The sequence below is a fragment of the Arvicanthis niloticus genome, chromosome 16 (genome assembly GCF_011762505.2).
Source record: "Arvicanthis niloticus isolate mArvNil1 chromosome 16, mArvNil1.pat.X, whole genome shotgun sequence".
NCBI classification, from domain to species: domain Eukaryota; kingdom Metazoa; phylum Chordata; class Mammalia; order Rodentia; family Muridae; genus Arvicanthis; species Arvicanthis niloticus.
In genome coordinates, this window is record NC_047673.1 from 19,237,792 (window position 1) to 19,259,174 (window position 21,383).

Here is a 21,383-nt window from a genome sequence, read left to right on the forward strand (position 1 = left end):
TGTCTTGGGGGGGAAAAAGTTTCAATGTCATATTTTCTTTCAATAAGGGTTGTTAAATTATTATATAAATTTTTATCATATTTTCTACTATATAATTTTACATTATACAATTATATAATTGTATTTTATTACAATTTGAAGTAATGAAAGCCTGACCAGAAAGCATTTACATCTGACTTAGCTGTCAAAAAAGAATATTGCAAACATCATTTAAACATTTTACATGGTCCTTGCAAGCTACTTCAAGATATGGCACATGACAAGGCACCAGACATATCTTGACTGCAAACTTCAGAAAGGGGATTCCCCTTGGCATTCATTTTCCTTCTGAAAACCGGATCTCTAGTGAACTGGGAACCCAACTCTCTGCAAGCCATTAAGGGAAAACAACTCCCAATACCTGGCCTCCAGAGAGCCACCCACAGGTTACACAGGTTACCTCACAAATGGAGACCTCTCTCTCTCTCTCTCTCTTTTTTTTTTTTTTTCCTTCAGTGACCTACTTAAAAACTTAGGGCCTAGACTTTAAGGAAATGATGGTTTTGTCCAAATGAGCACAACTTCCTCTCTCACCTTCTCTTTCCCCGAACCACCCCCCCACCCCCAGCTATTTGATTCACTCTGCACCCAGGAAAGTAGAACCCTAACCCTCAAGCTGCACTCACAGCATGCCCTGCATCTCACTTGCGCCTCCCTCACAGGATGGCACGTAGTAGGACCTGCATTCACTTTACAGGTGAGGGAAAGGAAGCTTAGAAATTGCCAGGATTCTAACTCTGCTGTAGACCGCAGCAAGGATTCTGCATTCTCTGAGTCCCTCTCCACTCTCCTGGACCAAGAGGCTTGCTTTAAGCTTATTCTCCTGAATCACTTTCAAATTCTTTCCGGGTGGAGTCTGAGACGCCTTCCACTCCACTTTGTGTGTACACATGCACAGGAGCGAGGGTGTGTATGTGTGTGCGTGGTGATAGGGTGCTGGGGACTAACTGCAAGGCCTTGTGGGTGGTAGGCAAGTGCTCTAATGCAGAGTGAAAGCTCGGGCGGGCGCATACACTTTCAATTTAAATATCCCAAAATAAAAGGAGAGAGGAAATGCCAGCATAGCTCCCCACCAGCCATAACCTGTAAGATGAGCAAAGAAGATCCTGGTACAGAAAACTGCCAGGAAAAAAAAGTGAAGTGCATCAAGAGATGCAGCCAGGACCAGCAAAGTCATGTGAGATGCTGACCCTGACTGACAAAGAGAAATCTTTCGTGTTTTTTGAGACACAGGCATAAAGGAGTGGTGGGGGAGTTACAGCCACTCCTAGTCTTTTAACAATTCTCTGCAAGCCTCTATCTTTCCGGGGCCTGGCCCACCTGGAATACTTTGCATATTTGTCAAGAGGTTGAGAGGACTATTTGTGTTTTTCTTCCCTGATAGTCACAGTTGCCTTGGTGATGAAAGGTGCGTGGGCTTTTGTAATACCACTAGTAGAGACCAGAAAAGGAGAAGCTCAGATGACCACAGCAGGGGCTGCGGGCGGTGTCAGGGCCAGTCAGGAAGAAGGGACTGGGGCAGGTGCTTCTCCACCAGGCTTTCTGTCAGTCAGGCATGCAAACACACTCAAGACCTTCAGAGAATGCCACCGGACCATTCCTGGGACCAGGCTTGTCTTTCTAAAAGTTTCCTGGGCCAAAGTGCTTATTATTTTAAGCAAACTTAGAGCCAGCCGGCTCCCGGAATGCTTCCCACCAACTATTGCCCTCTGCTCAAGCACTGGAGCGGGACTGGCTTTGGAAACCTGCAGCACCACATGTGAGCAAAACCCTCACTGAAAACCTCGCTGATGACTCTTCTTGCTGATTGTTTTCATAAGCAGACCTGAATTCTGCCAGCAGGGCTCCTTTGGGGGTGTGAATAGCGGACATGCCATCAGAGGTAGCAAGCTCCATGGCAAATGCCACCCAGAGTGTTCTGACTGCAGTTTCTCTACCTCTTCTCCTCCCAGTCCCCCACCCCCACTCCCCTAGATCTACTCCTCCTGCTTCCCTTAAAGAATTGAGAGAGGGAGAGGGAGAGGGAGAGAGAGCAGGCCTCCCAGGGATATCAACTGAACATGGCATATCAAGTTGCAATAAGACTAGTCACATGTCCTCATATCAAAGTGGGACAAGGCAACCCAGTAGGAGGAAAAACATCTCAAGTGTAGCAAGAGTCAGAGCCCCACTCTCGCTGTTAGGGGTCTTACAAGAACAGCAAGCTTCACATCATAGCATATATGCAGAGGGCTTAGCTCAGACCCATATGGACTCTGTGATTGGTACAGTCTCTGTGAGCCCCTATGAGCCCAGCTGAGCTCATCTTGTGGGCTATGTTCTCCTAGTCAGACAAGATACTCTAAAGAGACACCTGTGTCCCAAATATTAAAATTTCCTCAGAAGTCTCATACTGAGGAAAGAAATAGGGTGAAGCCTGGTGCCAGCTAGAAGAGGAAACTGTCTCCCGGGAAGAGATTTCACACAGTTCTGGCAGCTCACCACATGACTATCTTACAAGGTGCACTGGAGCTAGGCAAGGCTGTTGGATGATGGGGGAGGGGTTCATGCTATGACAGGATTGCTTAGTGATGCATGCTATTTGCCCTGTACTTAAACCCACCTCAAATCAGACTTGGGGGCAGCTGGACCTCTCCCCACTGTGGCCATGTTGAACATCGCCCCCCCTTTCCTGTTTTTCAGTATGACTTGTCTCTTTAGTGGCACACAGGGGCTGGTGGGCAAGCCTTTGATCTGCCAGAGCCGGGGCTTTGAGCCTGAAAACTCCATTAACAAAGTTCATGAGTGACTCGCCCTCTGGAATCCCAAATCCGATTATGGCTGTGGGCTTCAACATTACAATCAACTCCATTTTTTTCAGTGGGTATTTTTTTTTATCTGTTTTTTAAATTCACTTAATTCCTGTCCCCCAGAGAAGCAGTTAATAAATAATCTAGCCCAGCATGGCCACACAGCATAAAGTAGCAATATATGTGTCCCAGCATTACGTTCACATAGGCCCAGAACACGGCCATTATCTTGGGATCAGGGTTGGGCTCATTTTTCTGTCCAAAGGGCAGAGTACAGCAAGACAGCCTTAATCTCATGAAGCAAGTTTATTTTGAAGCCCATGATATGAAAAAAGTCCTCCACCTATCAAAAAACCTAAAAAGTCACATGATCCCTCCTAAAAGTCTATCATTTATTATATGCTTTATAATTTGTAATTATATTTAGAAAATTAACATTTATATGTTACTATTATAATTAAAATCTAGTCCTTTGAATTTAAAAGGACCTCTGAACCTGCAGAAAGTGATGGGGGATTCACAGAAACGTTTTGGGGGTTGGTGTGTAAGCCTGTGTAGGGTGTGTAGTGTATGAATCAGACCTAAGGTCTTATGTATATGAGGCAAGAGCTCCACCACTGGGCTGTATGTCTAGCCCTTATATAATATTTTAAAACTATAGAATATTTCAATATATATTAATATGTAATATAGTGTATATCAATATATTAATAATTAATTAAGTTAATATATACTATTTTTAAATAATAGGATAAAATCTCAATTACACAGGATGGCAGAGAACAAGAAACTTGGTCCCTTTACTTTTGTCCTCTCTTTCCCATATCCTTCTAGAAGCAATGACCAGCTTTGTATTCTCCCAAGTGACAGTCTGTGTTCCTATGTAAAAAATACACGTTATCCAAATCACCTACGTAACTTGTGGCATGTATGCAGGGGTTCTTTGGGGCGGGGGGGGGGGATGTGGGGTGAGGATTCTGAGATAAAGTTAACAGCTAAACATACATAAAGCATTGTTTATGTCTCCTCCATATTTACAACGGTGCCTTAAGGAGATCAACAAGCACATTTATAATCCTAGCATTTGGGAGATGGAAACAGGAGGATCATGGAGACTGGCTTTGGGTACACCATGAGACGGACCCTCTCCTTGGTTGGGGATGGGGAGGAGAAAAGAGGGAGGATGAATTAGGGAATGTGGAGGAGGACAGGATCTTTCTCCACAGATGAGAAAAACCAGATCTCCCAATCATCCCGTACAGATGCAGAGCTTGCGCCGGTAGGTAAAGGGCTACGAGGAAACGCCTCGGAGACAATCATTCTGTGGCTGGAGCAAACATGCTCCTCACATTCCACAGGCAGCCACACAGAGAGAAATCACAGTCTTCAGGATCCCGTGCAAACTCACTGCACTGTAGTTAGAGCGGTGAAGGGGGCCATGGCCTGCCTCCTGTCCGGAAGGAGCCTGGGCGCCAGCATCACAAAGCATTAGCTGCGCTGGGACAGCAGCTGCCTGCTTTCTTTTTCAAAAATAAACAAACAGATAAATAAAAATAAATAAATCTGAAAATTACATTTGTTCGTCTATGTATTTATTTGTGTGTATACACGCACACGCTGCATGTGTATGAGTGACCACGCGATGGTGAGCACCCCTGGTAGGGGTTGGTTCCAAGTGACTCCTGGGTACTGAAGGATTTGGCAGTGCCTTTACTTACTGTGCCTGGAGGCTAGTCCTGCTGCTAATTTCTAACTTTAAACACTGAGACAACTGCCTGAACCTTCCTCACAGTGAAGGACGTAAAGATATTTCACATTAAAAGACGCTCCCACCAAAGTACAAATTTCATCAGGAAGACTCTACTAACTTGAGACCCTATGGAAATACAAAGCCGCCACTCTCAGAAAACTAATAAATACAGCATCTGCTTTGAACATCAGAAGGATCCAGAAACGGGAAGGTCAAGAAGACTACAGCTTTACCATTCTACAGATGTGTCAGTGTTCATTTCAGGGTCTCAGGGTCTAGCTTGGAACTTCAGGGTCAGCAAAGCTACCCACTTCTCTCTTAGGGACAAATCTCAATTACAGGCTGCGGCGGCGTCATCCCCATAGAAACCCAGCGTCAAAACCTAGACGACTATGGCACCCCTGGGAGGAAGGCGCAGGAACAGAACAGCACCCTACAGGGTGTTTGAAAGCAGAACACAGCCAGTCTTTTCTTAGAGACATTTCATGGAGCAGCTCAGTAACCGTCGTCTTCCCCAGCGATTATAAATAGGGCAGAATGCCATTCTTTGGGACACCGAGGCTCAAAAAAAATTCTGCCCTGGATATCGTGGCAGCAGTGTGGAGTCACAGGGATGTTTATGGCCTCTAACAGGATGGCAGTGTGCCCTCTACGGCAGCTATGCAGTTTAGCGAGTTTTGCTGTGGAATGAGGTGGGTAGGTGGCAACCGGGGCCAAACTTTGATTATAGAATTACCCATTGGCTAACCTTCCACCCGAGTCCTTCTTTCTGCCTACCGTGGTCAGCTGCTGGTGGAACTAGTCCATCCTGAGAACAGTCTCATCTCTAAAACATTTTAGTAGCACTGAAAAGGCTATTTATTAGGAGATACCAAACGTGGCCTTAAGAGCTAGTAAGTGACATGAAGAACACACACACACACACACACACACACACACACACACACACACAGGAAAGGCAGGTGAAGAACGATTTGGAGGCTGCAGAGGTGGTTAGCAGATAGGCCACTGTGGCCAACCCTGATGACCAGAGTTGGCTCCCTGGGACTCCTGTGGCGGAAGAACCAAACTGACTCAAGTTGTCCTCTGAACTTTACATGTGTAGTGAAACACACACACACACACACACACACACACACACACACACACACAGGGGTTGGGGGATAAAGATTTCTTTATCCTGGACTGTCTTATATCGGCTAGTCTTTAGCAATCAAGACACCAGGGCGTGGTGGAGCTCGCTTGGAATCCCAGCGTTTAGACTTGAGGCAGGAGGATTGAGAATTTTAGGCCAGACTGAGCTACATAGCAAGAAATAAACAAAAGCAAAACCAAAGCCCCCCCACACACACACATTCAAAAGACAGACATGATACAAGAAAAAGAAAAATCAAGTATGTTTTAAAAGTCCACTCAAACCATGCTAGTCCAACGACTGTTTCGTTCATTTCCTCTGGGGTTTCTTTTCCTCCTGTACAGTCAGCCGTTTTGAGCTAAGAGACCTTGTGCAACTTTATCTAACTCTTCTCTAGTTCCAGCTCCCCTTCTGAAACAAGGCCGAGGGCACCTGCTTCAGAAGGATTTCTTAAAGCTCGGACGATCTAAGTGTCTAGAACGCGGCTTGCTGTAAACTGCAGCTATAATTATTACTTAAATGGAATCCAAATGCACAGGCAATTTGATTTGCAGCATATGGCACCTGCCTTATAGTTATGAACTAGAACGCGGTGAGAGGGCACCTGGCGGGCCGGGGCCAGGGTGTTCCTCTGAGAAATTACACCATGCAACAAATCTGTTATAAAGGGGCTTATTTGGGGGAAGGGAGGGGAGTGAGCACCTGGAGAAGGGGTAGAGATAGACAGGTAGACATGAAGACAGACAGACAGGAGCAGAGCCATGAGGCCAGAGAAGAAGATAGGGCATAGATGAAGGACAGAAAGCAGGAGGCGGGGGCGGACCAGCTAGGAACACATGGGGGGAAGGTAGGGGGAGGGAGAGGGAGAAGAAGAGGGAGAGGGAATACCTTATGCCCCTGCCAGGCAGCAGGTGTGTAGCTAGGTCCCTCGGAGAGCCTAGTGGAATAGCCTGTAAGCTACCACTTATAATCTTCACCTAGTCTGATGGCTACAGGACACCTGAGAATGCTACAGCTGACCAAAGTCAGAAGGCTCCCGACTCGAAGATACATAGTTCCAACTATGTCAGTTACCAAATGCTCAAGCATGCCCATCTAAAGTAAGTGCCAAGGGAACTTGCATTTGAAGGTATAGGGAAACATTCACCTTCACCTACACAATTAGTAATTAGTATTATAGAATTTCAGTTTAGTTTTCCTCTGTCACTTCCAGTTTTTTTTCTTTTTCTTCTTCTTCTTCTTCTTCTTCTTCTTCTTCTTCTTCTTCTTCTTCTTCTTCTTCTTCTTCCTCCTCCTCCTCCTCCTCCTCCTCCTCCTCCTCCTCCTCCTCCTCCTCCTCCTCCTTCTCTTCCTCCTCCTCCTCCTCTTCCTCTTCCTCCTCCTCCTCCTTCTTTTTTTTTTTTTAATGGAATAACTTAAAAATCCCATGATCAGCCGGGAAGTGGTGGCCACACCTTTAATCCCAGCACTTGGGAAGCAGAGGCAGGCGGATTTCTGAGTTCGAGGCCAGCCTGGTCTACAAAGTGAGTTCCAGGTTAGCCAGGACTACACAGAGAAACCCTGTCTCGAAAAACCAACCAAACAAACAAACAAAAATCCCATGATTAAATTCTATGTGCTGGAATTTGTTAGAGATGGAAAGACCATCACCAAGGCCTTTAGGTGTTTTACACCAGTGGGTGAAAGAGGGAACCGACAGCTCCTGCAATCAGCAATACAGCTGGGCAGTGCAGTCAGCGGCAGCATAGGATCACGGGACTTCTATGCAGACAACAAAAATCCAAGCACCCGTACAGAAAGACATTCTACAAATTAGAAATTTTAAGTCATTTTTCAACATGTCAGCCTATCTATCACTCCTACAACTGTCTACCTATAAAGTTGATCAGCTTTCAGAAAGCCATAAATGGTACTATTCTATAATGAGACCTGCGATCCTATATAACTGCCACCAATGTATCGTGCCTGGCCTGCTAAAGGAATTTATCAGGACAGTGACAGATCCCTCATGAAAATGGCGTTCAAGGATGGGAAAAAAAAAGTCTGGCACTCCATGCCTTGGCCAAGAGAAAACAAACTTCGGTGAGCAACATCAAAGACGGTTCAGTCGGCTCCTCACCCTGTAAACAGATGGATGTACTCCCTCTATGAGCTCCTGGCAACGGAGCAGAGAATATGCGGCTTATCTTATAATCACCGTAAGTTCAAGACAGGAAGAAAACACGCCCAAAGAATTTTATGTTAAATCATACTTTAATAACAAATGGTTAGGAAAAATGAAAGGTCCCATGTTGGTGACCTGCAGGTCACATTCACTCTCCGTGAGAGAACCGTGCGTGCTTTAAGAGGTCATGGCCCCGAATACCCCAGGACTCAGCCCGCCACTGCTGCTGCTGCTCTTCAGATCGATTGGACACCATTCTCCGTGATAACAAGAGGCCTTTTTAGGCTGGGCTTTCTGGAAGATCTACTTCTGGTACTTACTGTGCCCTTGACCACAGAAGGACACAGAAAAATAAAGTGTGTGGTGGCCACATCTCCAGGACAGCTCTGGGGTTGATTGTAAATGCCTTCCCTTTAGGTAACTCAAAGGCTGGCATTCAGGGAAGATAATTACAGCTGCCTTTCTTCTCTCCACAGCACATTCCTCATGTCCCCTGGGGACAGCCTGGACACTCAGACCCTTGCTTTTTCTCTACCAGGTTAACAACACACTTCTTTTTTTAAAAAGAGGCTCTCTTGACCAGGTGTGGAAGTGCACCCCTGAAATTCTAGACCTGAGGAGGCAAAAGCTGCAGGATGAAGAGTTTGAAGCCAGGCTGGGCTACATGTTTCAAACCAACCAACCAACCAACTAGCCAAACAAATAAAAACCTTGAATGCCTACTACCACTACCATGCTGGAATCTCAGCTATTCACTCTGTAAGCCACTCGCTGACTCTCAACAATGACTGAGTCCCCATCACACAGTAAACAAGAAGGAAGTGGTCAGGTGAAAGCAGGCATCTCAGGCATGGTCTCTTGGGGGCATGAACTCTGTCTGACTTGGGGCACCTCGTGGGAAGGAAGACCCACTTGCCAATACATGGCTTGGGCGTTATTCAAAGGCCCTAAAGGCTTAGAGGCCCTGTCTAGATCCAGAGCCAAAGGCAACTGGAAATTTCTGTAAGAGGTAAAGATCAAAAGGCCTCTTCTTACCCACTCTCTCCTCCACCTCAGTCTGGAGCTTAAGATTAAGCCAGCACTGGCCACCTTCTGAGGAGGGAGGCAGAAGTGACATTTCCCATGGCAAAATATTTTAATGAACAGCTAAGCAGCTACATGTTGGGAGTTGATGGCATTTTAATAAGTACACATACTGCTTATAATAAAATTATTGCATTTCAAACTTAATAGCTACAATTCAAATGGCCTATCAGATACTGCTTATAAAATTCTTCCTCAGACACTAGCTATAGAAACACTGTAGAGGCTTTTGGAAAAAAGGGAATTTAGGAAGATGGAAAAGACCCAAGGCTTTTTACCACTTGCTGTCTCAGACATGAAATAGATGGTTCACATACTTGAGTGTTATTTTTTTGCACTCAAAAATATCTTTTTAAAATATTTTTTAAAATAAAATATTTTTTAAAATATTTATAATACTCAAAAATTATTTTTGAACAGTGGGGCTGTTCTCCCCACTGTTGTGTTATATCAGGTTTTCCTTTCCTGGTTTCTGTATTCCTTGAAATGTGACATCATCAACTTTGCCAGAACACTCCAACGAGGTCACACACGAGCCACACAATTACCAAGCAAGTACTTGGCCGGCACTAAAACAGTCGACATCTGTAGACACAGGCATCCACACCCTGCTTTCAATGGCACTTTCAACAGAGTCACTGGTTTCAACAGAAGACTCAGCTCACAAGTGGCACTGCCCACTTTGTCATGGTGACCTCACCCTGGTATCAGGGTGACTGCTGGAGTAAGAAAGCAGAACTGTTTCCTGGTTCACTTTCAACACACAGCTCCCAGAGCTTGTATGTTTAATTTTATCACTTCCTCCCCCCACTCCCTCCCACCCCTACCCCTCTCCCCCACCTCCTCCTATCACAGTCAATCTGTCCCATGGCCTCTAGAGCAATTCAGTCTATAACATATTTCTGAAAGGACCCACTACTTGCCTTCTCCATAACCATCACTGTATTTGACGGTACCACCAGTATTTGACGGTACCACCACATCGCCTCAATTATTGCAACAGCCTCCCAGCTGGTCTGTGGGATTGCAGACTAGGCCAAGTTCAAATCCCTTTTCACTCAAGGCCTTGGACAAATTGGATCACATATCTTTTTGACACTCGGTGACCTCCAATTCCTTTCAATTTAAGCCATTCCTTTCCATTTAGCCCTACCCTACTTCTACCTCAGGGCCTTTGCACAGCCGCCCCTTGGATTCCTCTTTATTCTTCAGAAATATTCATAGCTGGGGCTTCAGCTCAGTAGTTCAGCACATTCCCAGCATGCATATGCCCCTGGGTTTAATCCCCAACACCACAAGCATAAAACAAAGGCTTACCTATTATTACTTTATGAAATAGGCTCTTGCCGTATAGCCTTGGCTAACCTTGAACTCTCAGCCTCAAGTGATCTTCCTGCCTCAAACTCCTAAGTAGCTGGGTCTGTTTTCCCATCATGTCCTCCTTTCCAATCGCTCTCTTCACATTCTTACTGATCATTGTTTTTAAAAATTAATTTCCTTTTAGATTTATTTATTTATTTTGTGCATATGGGTATTTTGTCTGTACAGATGTAAGTGCACCATACCCATCTAATAGCCAGAGGACAGAAGGCAATAAATGCCCTGGAATTGGAGTTACAGACAGCTGGGAGCTGCCATGTGAGTGGTGGGATTGAACCCAGGACTTTTGAAAGAGCATACAACACTGTTAACGGCCAAACCATCTCTCCAGCCCCCGATCATTTTTACTTTATAAATCTTTTTTTTCTCAGATATATTTCTTTTCTTTTTTTTTTTTTTTTTTTTTTTTTTTGGTTTTTCGAGACAGGGTTTCTCTGTATAGTCCTGGCTGTCCTGGAATTCACTCTGTAGACCAGGCTGGCCTCGAACTCAGAAATCCACCTGCCTCTGCCTCCCAAGTACTGGGATTAAAGGCGTGTGCCACCACCGCCTGGCGTTTCTTTTTCTTTTCTTTTCTTTCTTTCTTTTTCTTTTTTTTTTTGCAGATATATTTCTTATGTTGACTCTGTGTGTGTGTGTGTGTGTGTGTGTGTGTGTGTGTGTTTCCATTGCACATTTGCCTGCTCACCACATGTGTGCAGTGTCCTTAGGGGCCAGAAGAGGGCGCTGGAAACCTTGGAACAGTAGTTACTGACAGTTGTTAGCCCACCACATGAGCGCAGGGAATCAAACCCTGGTCCTCTGAAAGAGCAGCCAAGGCGCTTAACTGCCAGGCATCTCTCCAGTGCTGATCTTTTGATTTTTGACAGCTTGTTCTTTCTCTCTCCACGATTTAGCACAGTACATTATTTTTTTTTTTTTCTTGTGTTCTTTTGCTTTAAGATCTACTTCCCAACAAGGCTCTGAACTTCCCGAAGCAAGCATATTGCCTCTCTGGCATCTGGCACACAGCAGTCCTAAAGAATATTTTTGGCCCAGCTGGTAAAATGTAGAAAGTGCTTGTCACAGAAGCATAAGGGCCCAAATTTGGATCCTAGCACAACACAAAAGCTAGGCACAGAAGCAGGTATCTGTAACCCCAGCACTGGGGCAATTAAAGAGAGGTAGGACCTTGTAGCTTACTGGGTAGCCATCTTAGGCACAGTAACGAAATTCAGGTTCATCCAGAAACCCTGTCTCAGATAATAAGGTGGAGTAAGATGGAGAGATGGCTTAATGGGCAAAACACTTGCCTCACAACCCTGAGGATCAGAGTTCTGATCCTCAGCATCTACATAAATGACAGGTAGGTGTGCTGGCCCACCAGCAATCTGAGACGGGCACAGGGGATCCCCAGAACAAGCCGGCTAGCTAGACACTCTCGGCTCGAGTGAAAGAGACCTTGCCTAATAAATGAAGCAGAGAGCAATCTTGAAGAAATCACCTGATGCCAACCTCTGGGGCCTCTTCCTGTACCCACACATATGCACACATGCTCACACAAAAGTATTTTGGAGGGTTGAGAATAGAGTTCAGGGGTTCAGAGAGCTCACTCAGCATACATCAGGCCCTGAGTTCAATTCCTAGTACCAGAAAAAAAAATTTATAAAAGAATGAATATACTTTAGAGAATAAAAAGGGGGCGGGGCCGGAACTTCCTCTATGCTAACTGAATGTCTAACAAGTAAAACTACTAGGAATGCTATCACCTGGCGACAACTTTGATGCTTCTGATGTTCATTTCATTCCACAGCCAACATGAGGGAGGGTTGTTTATCACAGGATCTACAAGAGATCCGGGAGCTCAATTTTCTACACTGGGGGTAGGAGGAGGCCATCCTGTAGCTGAGATGAACATTTCCAGGAAGGCCCAACATTATCTTTAAGGGAAATTATAAAGAAAGAAAGAAAGAAAGAAAGAAAGAAAGAAAGAAAGAAAGAAAGAAAGAGAGAGAAAAGAGAGACAGGAAGGAAGGAGAAGGAGAGAGAGAGAGAGAGAGAGAGAGAGAGAGAGAGAGAGAGAGGAAACTAGTAACAGTATTCCTTGAATTTTCCATCCTGCTATAAAACAATTTAAATGTGCATAAGCCTAAAGGCACCTCCAGCAGCTTACTGGTGACTTACTGACCTCTACGGTCAGGCAAGCCATTTCTCTAGGCTAAGTCTCTCGGGAAAACAAGGACTCCAAGCTTATTTTTAATAACCCAATTTTCCCCCACTGGTAACTTATTTCAGCATCTGACTATTTTTTAAAGATTTTCAAAATATCTAACCTCTACAATGTCCAAATGCTTTCAAAGGCAGGCATTTGAGTCTCGGCAGATGAAGAAATGGACCCTCCACCATTACCTCCCTGTCTTAAAACACTGAAGATTACCGCAGTAGTAAGTTTTATGGTGTTTCCTGGCATAATGATCCTCCAGCTCCCCAGGCTGAATAAACATCTTAAACTACTTCTAAGAGATTATTTCCCGAATTTTGTTGCTCTTAGCATCTTAAGGTTTGCCTGTTTTTGTTTTAACCAATCTACTACACGAGACTAGGTGGCTGGGCTGAGGGTCCTGCATGCTGCTTACCTGAAATACTTCTGATTCGTGTCTGCTGTTGCCTCGGTGATTAACTCACTACTATTTAACCAACACCCACTGAAACCTCAGGTCTTTAACAGATACAAAAGAGGAATATTAATTCCTGTCTACTTTTCCTAACTGAAGGCCACATCTTCCTTGCTGTTAAATGGATCCTGCCCATATAGTAGGCTGTCCTACATATTGGGCTACTTGGTCCTTTCAAAGTGTGTCATTACACTAAATTTGAGGTCAGCAACTTCAGAATCATGATAAAAAGCATGGTTCCTTGTCTGCAAATAAATCTGCTGTATAGGGCTTATCAACAGAGCCATTAAGAAGTTGGCTCTTATTGTGATAACGGACCTCAAATTTAAGTGTCTGAAACTATAAGAAAAACCACCCTCTGTCCAGTAATTGTTTTGTTAGATGCACACACACAGAGCAGAGCAAGATTTTAGCTTTTGTTTCTGATTCTTAACACATAAGATGGAATCAAACCATTAATAACTAGTTCAAATCAATTTTCTAGCCAAACCTGTTTATTGTTTTTGTTTTGTTTTTTTTGTTTTGTTTGTTTGTTTTGTTTTTTCCTGTTAAAACTTCCAGCTCTCAGGCTATATCGTTTTCTTCACCTCTCAGTTACCTGGGGCATCTTGTTGTTATACAAAGGTGTAATACAGGCTTAGTTTAAGTGGGTTCCTCCAGCAGCTGGGAAAGCCCCTAGCTTCCTAGTAGATGGAAACTTTTCGATTTCACTTACTTTTTAGAAAGCAAAGACATCCTATGTCAGTTATAAAAACCCACTAAGTAAGCACAATCTCCCTGCCAGTCAATGTTGTGACTAAGTGGTAACCAGCTCATGTGACAGAAACAGGAGTGACCATGTAGGTTTAGGGTTACCTTAGAGAAAATGAGGGAAAAGGATACGGAGAAGAAAGAGGGCATAAGGAGGTTTTCATCCCTCTCACAGTAGTGTGGGACCTTTTGAACCTTTACCCTGGCTTCATTAACCAGGAAGCAGCAACTCTTTACAAACACCAATTAAGGGTATAGCAGCATGCTCCGTTTATAAATAGGGAAACTGGGGTGTTTGGAGGCAGAGCAACCCAGCTATGAGTCAGGAGCAAGTGGACATCAGACCTAGGACTGGGGAACCCCCACCTCCAGCATGGAGACGGAATCTGTCTTGCAAGGGGGATTAAATAGTCATAAAGGAAACAGTAAGTAGAGACATGAACACATCCATCTTGGAAATGGGGCAAGACAAAAAGCCAATAGCCAACAACCCAAGCCCCTCAAATGTCATTTAATCAAGGTAGGAAATAAGGGTAACTGGCTTCCCTTCTGCGGATACAGTATGGCTTGTAAGTGGATGTTTCAGAATACCCCAGTTAGCTTCAAGGCTTTCCTTTTAAAAATCTGTGTTCAGAAATGCCTTTTCATCTGTGCCCCCCCCCCCCCCAAAAAAAAGAAAGAAAGAAAGAAAGAAAAAAAAGAAAGAAAAGAAAATCAGGTATTTCAATTGTAAATCCCACCCTAGCCTGGAAAAATCCAACTCCCCTGGCTCCTGCCCCATCCCAAGAAAAAGTTAAAACGCCCAGTATATCTGAAGTACGAGGAACACACGGGTGTGTTTCTCGACCTGTAGGGGTTTGGTGGTAACAGAGCTGGCATCTATAAGGTCAAGCAAAGTAACCAGTTAGGCTAATCCAAGCTCTCTTTGGTACATGAGACAAACACAACCAAAGGTTCCATTGGTTAAGGCGTCCTTTGCAAACACCAGTGAACAAACAAACAAACAAACAAAACAACCAAATTAATCTGTGAAACTTTAAAGTGAACTGGGGTTTGCCCAAGTTTTCCTGCAGAGTTAGGATGTCCTGTCAGAATCTTCCATTGAGGAGCCATACATAGGTAGGCTAGTGAGTAGCCACGGAACCGGGAATTAGAACCAGACAGAATTTACCAAACTCCAAAGAGCAACAATGTTCACTTCTACTGAGCCAGTGACAGATCTTGGAACAATCATCTACCACTGATTCCCCCAGACAAACAACAAACGTTCTAGAGGTCATTCCGAGGGGTAGAATCAGGTGGGCATGAGAATCAGCAATCACCAGGCTGGTGGGTTTCTCCCATTCTTATCCTCTCTTTTCTTCTAACCACCCTCCCAGCGATCGAACAGCTCTGGAGTATTGGGCTTTCACACCAATCAGTTTCCCTCCCTGGCCCAGAGGTTCTCAGCTCAAAGTCTCAAGCTCAACAAAACACCACCTAGGGGAGCGTCCACGTAAGATAAAGCGGATACCCAACCTAATAGGAATTCTCCTACCTGCATATTGTTTCAGTTCATCAAAACTTCATCTAGTGCTTAGAGTGCTGTGCGGTCTGAGGGAGCCCTGAGGATTCAAAATTTCTCTTATCTTCCAAAAGCCCCCATAACAGAGAGAGCTGGAACTTGACAACCCGAAGAGAAGCTGGGTTAGATGAGATTGCGAGCGAGCAAGGGGGAGCCAAAGGCTTCCCTCCCATCGCGCGGTGGCTGCCACGCTCGCTCCAAGGTGCGCTGCCCGAGCGTCCTTCCTCCCCTCGACTCCCCTCGCCCCGCGGCCACTCACTGCTTCTTCCTGCGGCCCTGATCACGGTGCAGATCCCGCAGGTCCACCTCGGCGCGGCCCAGGAACTTATCGAGACCGAGCAGCGCCCGGTGCAGGACGGTGAGCTGCAGGGTAGCGGCGGCGGCGGGCGCGGCCCCGGAGGACAGCAGCGGCGGCAGCTCGAAGGTGGCTTCCTCGCGCCACACTGGCGCGCCCAGGCTGCGCTCCGACACCGACGTGGCGTACTTCTCCTTGCCCACCTGGATCACTGCGTACGCGTCGCTCGTGCCCCCGGGACCCTTCGCCCGCAGGCCCCGTGCCTGTAGCACCGTCACTTGCACGTGGGTAGGGGACCACATGGTCCCCGGCCCCCGGCCCGCTGAGGCCGCCAGGGACATGGTGGCGGACGCCGCACCGGGCTAGGAAGCCAGAAAGTAGCCGCTGTCCTCGGACTGGACCGCCCACCCGGCTCCCGGGCCGCTTTAAGGCTTCCGGCCACGCCCCCGCCACGCCCCCGTGCCCGCGCGCCACCTGCCCGTGGGGCGGGCCTCTCAGAGAAGGAGGGGACCTAAAGGTCACGTGGGCTGGCGCTGCCTGAAGATTTTTGCATCAGAGAGGAAAGGATGCAATAAGTGGACCTCAGCTGCCTGACACCGTGCGAGGGAACGGGAGCAAGCCTGCCTCGCCAAGCAGCGCATGTGTGACCTTGTGTAGGTTACTTAAGATTTTGCCTCAGTTTCTTCTTGTGTAAAACAAGGCAACAGTGACTCCTTGGATTGCTGTAAAGAAAGTAATACATTTAAGTTTACAGCACAGTTGCGTGCACATGGGGAGGGCTCCGATGCTTGGGTTAAGCCAGACGACTCCAAGGCTGCTTCTCCTGCTCTGGTCCCCTGGGTACTGCTCTGGAGGAGGGCGGGGCGCCGGGGATGTGAGAGACTGCGACGGGGAACCGGAGGATAGGTAAGGGACCGGTCTGTGGTACCCTGCCCTCACCACATAAGGTGAGGCTAGATTAGGAAGAGGAAAAAGGGGGAACTGGAAATGGGGTTGCCCAACCAAACCCCTCGGTTCCCCATTTCTTCCTACATAAGCCTCTTAAGTCTGCTGTGGGCTCCATCTCTGGCCTCCCACTCAGCTTTCGTGTTCCCAGTCAGTGTCTAGTGGATTGGTGACTTTTCTGTGTGTTTCTTGTCATCCTTCAAAGGCTGAAATGTCCTGTGGCGAGTATTCAGAGTGGAAATATAACTTTGAAAGCGTTTAGGTTCAGGAAAGGTGCGCCACATCCGAGTTCCTACATTAAACCTGGGAATAGAATCCTGGTGCCCTGGCTCCCGTTTGAGAATTGACTACACCTCCTGCACTACAACATTCTCAAGATCTCAAGCCTGGGTGGCTACCTGCATAGGTCGGCCAAGGTTTCCAGGCATCCCTTCCCTCCACTGGGTTCACTCCCATCAACCATTCAACTGCTTTCCTGACATCTGGGAACCTTTGCAGTGTTGAATTACCGCCAGCTGCGTTAACTTCTCACTTAGAGACTTGAAGGCATTCCTTTTTGGGTCCCGCCCCTTTGTTTTCCTTGACTTCTGGGTAAACAAGCCTGCAGCCTAGAGAGTTTCTCTCCCTCGGGGCCTCAGCTGCCCCTTATCTACCTACGTATTCCTTATAGATTTCCCGAAAGTTCGACTTAACATAGCTGCCTGAAAGGCATGTCACTTGTTTAACTCTCCTACTTCTTGGCGGTGAGGTGGAAAAAACAGGATCGAACACCAGGGTTTGGAGTTTATGCCTCAGTGTTAGTCCTAGCGAGCTAGCCACTGGAAGGCTGTGAGCAGTGGCATCCTTAAACTGAGCCCAGTTTCCAGATGGCAGTGCGTGTGAAGAGCATGCCGGTGACAGCCGTTTGCGTTCATTTCCCCCTGGGATGTCTGCCCTCTGTCCCATCTGCCTGCACTCTACCCATCTTTGCTGTCTATAGTCAGTCCTGCTTGTCCAGTGGCCCCCACTAGATGAAATCTACATCTGGGGTCCAAATTGGCTCTATAAGTGTACAGCCCTGATTTCCTCCACGCTTACTTAAAAAAAAAATATTGGAGAGAAAGCTTAGCAGGTAAGAACACTTGTTGCTCTTCCAGATGACCCAGGGTCTATTCCCAGCACACACCTGGTGGCTCATAACTATCTGTAGTTCCAGAGGATCTGACAGGCCCTTCTAGCCTCTGCAGGCACCAGGCGTGTATGTCACACAGACATACATACAAACAAAACACCCATACACGTACAATTTTAAAATTTTTAAATATTTACTTTTACTATATGCATACACACACACACACACACACACACGTAGAACGAGCTGACCTCAGACTTCTCTTTGTCCTGTCTCTGTCCTCTGAGGGCTGAGATTACAGACATGGGTCATGTTGCTCTTCTGTGCTACTTCCACAAGAAGCAAGCAAGGATTGAACCCTAGCTGGACAGTCTCTCGGGATGAGCAGGAGACAGCATATCTTCACTCATAGATGGAATAAAGAGAGGGAGGCGGAGTGAGAAAGGAGAAGTCATGAGCACTTGTGACCTCATGTGTTTGGGTTTCTGTCAGACAAAGATTCTGGCTGAGAGAGATGGCAGGATGGGGAGGGCCGTTGCCACCTCATCACCAGCACACACCAGAGCCTTTTTTTTTTTTTTTCTTCCAGCTGGGATCACCTGAGATGCCTGAGTCTGACTTAGTGGTGATGGTGGTGGTGAGGGGTATCTGACATGTCAATAAAGAGTGGACAAGGTGTTTTCCAGCCAGATGTGCACCTACAGGATGGTGTTTCCTTTTTCTTGAGGTCCCTAAGACTCAGTGACTGAGGGAGAATATGTCTGCTCCCCTTTTGACAACACTGCAACCCGACTAGGGAATACACCGGCACAGTGACAAGGGCTACAAGTCGGGAAGGCTCTGGCCGCCCACCAGCAAACTGCACTACCACTCCCAGGCAACTGGCTATCCCAGAGTCAGGCCTGCAACCCTACTCTACCGGGTCATTGGGAATGTTTGTAAATACCTTCTGTGGTCAGGGCGGAGTGGGAACTGCTCTTCCTCCCGCCTGCCCCGCCTACTCCCACCTGCTCCGCCTACTCCTGGGTCCAACTGAAAGAGGAAGAGAGTTTCAGTCAACCCTGAGCACACAGACAAGGTGCAGGGCTGGTTAGACTGGACAGGCAGGGCAGCTGTCCTGCAAAGGCAGCAGAGCGCAGCTGGGAACAGGAAGGCTCCCAGGCCTCTCCACAGGCAGCAGCCAGGCTGGCCAGGCAGCTCCTGTCCATCAGGAATGCAGATCTGTAGTGGCCGTGGCCGGCCAGCAGCTTCCTCATCCGCGCCAGGGGAACGGAGAAGAACCAGACAAGCAAAAGGGACCCTTGTCATTGCTGTCCTAATTGCCAACCACTGTCACAGGAGGGGTTAACTCCAAAACTGATCCCTGGGGATTTTAGGTGGCTGATGTGGCAGGCAGTCCAGAGGAGGGGCTGGAAGAGTCTGGTAATAATGGCTGCCTGTTTCATCCTCTGTTGCAGATTCCAGGGTGTGGTGGTGACAAATGTCCTCACACTGTGATTCATTCACCCAGCTCTTGGTAAATAGCTGTCTAGCCTCTTGTGTCCAGCTGCCTTGGCACCTGCCCACTAGATTGGCTGTGACTGCCTTCTGTGTGAAGGTTTGAGGAGTATGCAGGTTAGTTTCTGTCAAAAATCTAGGTATATTTGGGAAGATGGACACTCAAACTGAGAAAAACCACCTCCATCAGATTGGCCTATAAGTGTGTCTGTGAAGCCTTTTCTTGATTAGCGATTGATGTGAGAAGTGTGAGCGATTGATGTGTGGCCCACTCCTCTGGGTGGTGCCACCCCTGGGCTGGTGGTCCTGGGATATATTAAAAAGCAGGGAACAGATAAGCAGCATCCCTCTATGACCTCTGTTTCAGTTTCTGCCTCTGAGATCCTGCCTTGGGTTCCTGTCTTGACTTCCCTTGGTGACTGGCTATGAGCTGACCAGGGATACACAGACCCAGCTGTTTTTAAGCATCACAGCAACTGAGCTGAAAGCAAACAATGACAGGGAATGCAAAAGAGTTTCTTGGCTGACTCCTGGAGGAAGTATAGGTCTCTACCATCATTGCCCTGTGTGTCTTAGAAGTAGAGCCCCTGTCTGATACTCACAAAACCCTGAATTCATGCACAGTATTGCCAAGAAGAAGAAATACACAACCATCCCCCCCACACACACAAAGTTTTAAAATAAAAAACTGTCAGAAATGGATGGGGATAATGTCCTTCCATCTTTTCTGCATCCTTGATGCCTCTGCTGAACAAGCCTGTATCATCGATAGCATGAAGGTCTTGTCAAGACCCCTCAGAGAAAGCTCTAGATTCCTCTATGACTCTGTTCTATGACTCCATGGTCATAGAACAGAGGTGCCCCCACGTCTACTCTTTCTGTACAAGGACCTCCTGTCTCCTATTTTCTACATTGTTCCATGGCACTTTGATTGAACACTGCTTTATTCTCTTTACACAGGAAATAGGCACCTCACCTCTGGATCATCACTGCTAACTATCTAGGTCTTCCAATTCCTGGTGAGTAGAAGACAGTTAAGTAGAAGAGACATAAATGACTCAAACCAGGGGCTGGAGAGATGGCTCAGCAGGTAAAAGTACTGACTACTTTTCCAGAGGTCTTAAGTTCAAATCCCAGCAACCACATGGTGGCTCACAACCATCTGTAATGGAATCTGATGCCCTCTTCTGGTATGTCTGAAGACAGCTACAGTGTACTTACATAAGAAAAATAGATAAATCTTAAAAAAAAAAAAAAAATCACTCAAACCCTTAGCATCTATCTTTGCAACTGCTACAGCACTGCCCTGAACAAACATTTTTAAAATTCAAAGTTTATTTATTTGTTCTTATTACAAAAGTAAAGGGGAGGGTATATATCAGGAGTAGAACATCGGGATGCAGATGAGAAAGTATTCTTTATTCCTAGCTTGATTTCTCCAGAGCCATTTGTGGCATATAGGAAGGAGTTTTGCTCAAGAAGCTCAGGAAGCTACAAGATCCACAAGGCCCGTTGCCAAGGTTACTCAAGCAGTAACTAGTTGCTGGGGAGGGGAGAGTCCCCCCTGGAGCTCCTGGGATGTGGCTGTCCTGAGAAGAGTGGGCTTTTTGTGATCTAGTTGCTTTTGAATCACTCCATACTCCACTAAGTGACTCCTGGCCATACTCCCGTGACAGCAATCAACTCATTGGTTCACAGATCTGGGTTGGGCAGAATCCTTTCTTTGGTACTCTACCTGTGGCTTAGACATGACTCTGGGTCACACAGCATCCCCTGGAGCTTATGTGTTAAATCTTAGTCCCAGTGATGTGACACAACCTTTGACATACGTGCTGAGAAACTGGAAGCTGAAAGAGACAAGGAATAAAATGTCGCCCAGAGCCCCTGGAGAGATCTCAGCATTAGTGATACCCTGACTTTAGAACTCTAACCTCTAGAACACCAGGGAGAGAATAAATTTCTATGTTTTTAAGTTACCAAGCTGCTTAGAGTATATTTTTATAGCAGTCAAAGGATTGGGGAAATACAATTACTACACCTCCTCCTATGACTGTTCTGGTTCACATACGCAGACGAATACTCACACCCAGGAATGGCATTGCTAGTCGTGGGGTAAGTAGATGTTTGTCACTAAAAGCTATTACCAAACAGTTTCCCAAGGATGCTACGCCAATTCATACTCCTCCCGGTGTTTGAAAGACCCAGTTTTCCACAGTCGTCTTCACCT

General features: G+C 46.4%; 1 protein-coding gene across 2 annotated transcripts in view; it reads right to left on the reverse strand.

Annotated features, from left to right (window-relative positions):
- Rab11fip1 (RAB11 family interacting protein 1) overlaps positions 1 to 16,026 on the reverse strand; it is a 34,485-nt gene extending 18,459 nt beyond the window's left edge. The window contains exon 1 of one of the 2 annotated variants that reach the window (XM_034520679.2): positions 15,568 to 16,026. In XM_034520679.2, the coding sequence (XP_034376570.1) occupies positions 15,568 to 15,944 (377 nt within the window). In that variant the 5' untranslated portion in view covers positions 15,945 to 16,026. The remainder of the gene's footprint in view (positions 1 to 15,567) is intronic. The other variant, XM_034520681.2, reaches the window with a different exon arrangement.
- Between the last annotated feature and the right edge of the window lie 5,357 nt (positions 16,027 to 21,383).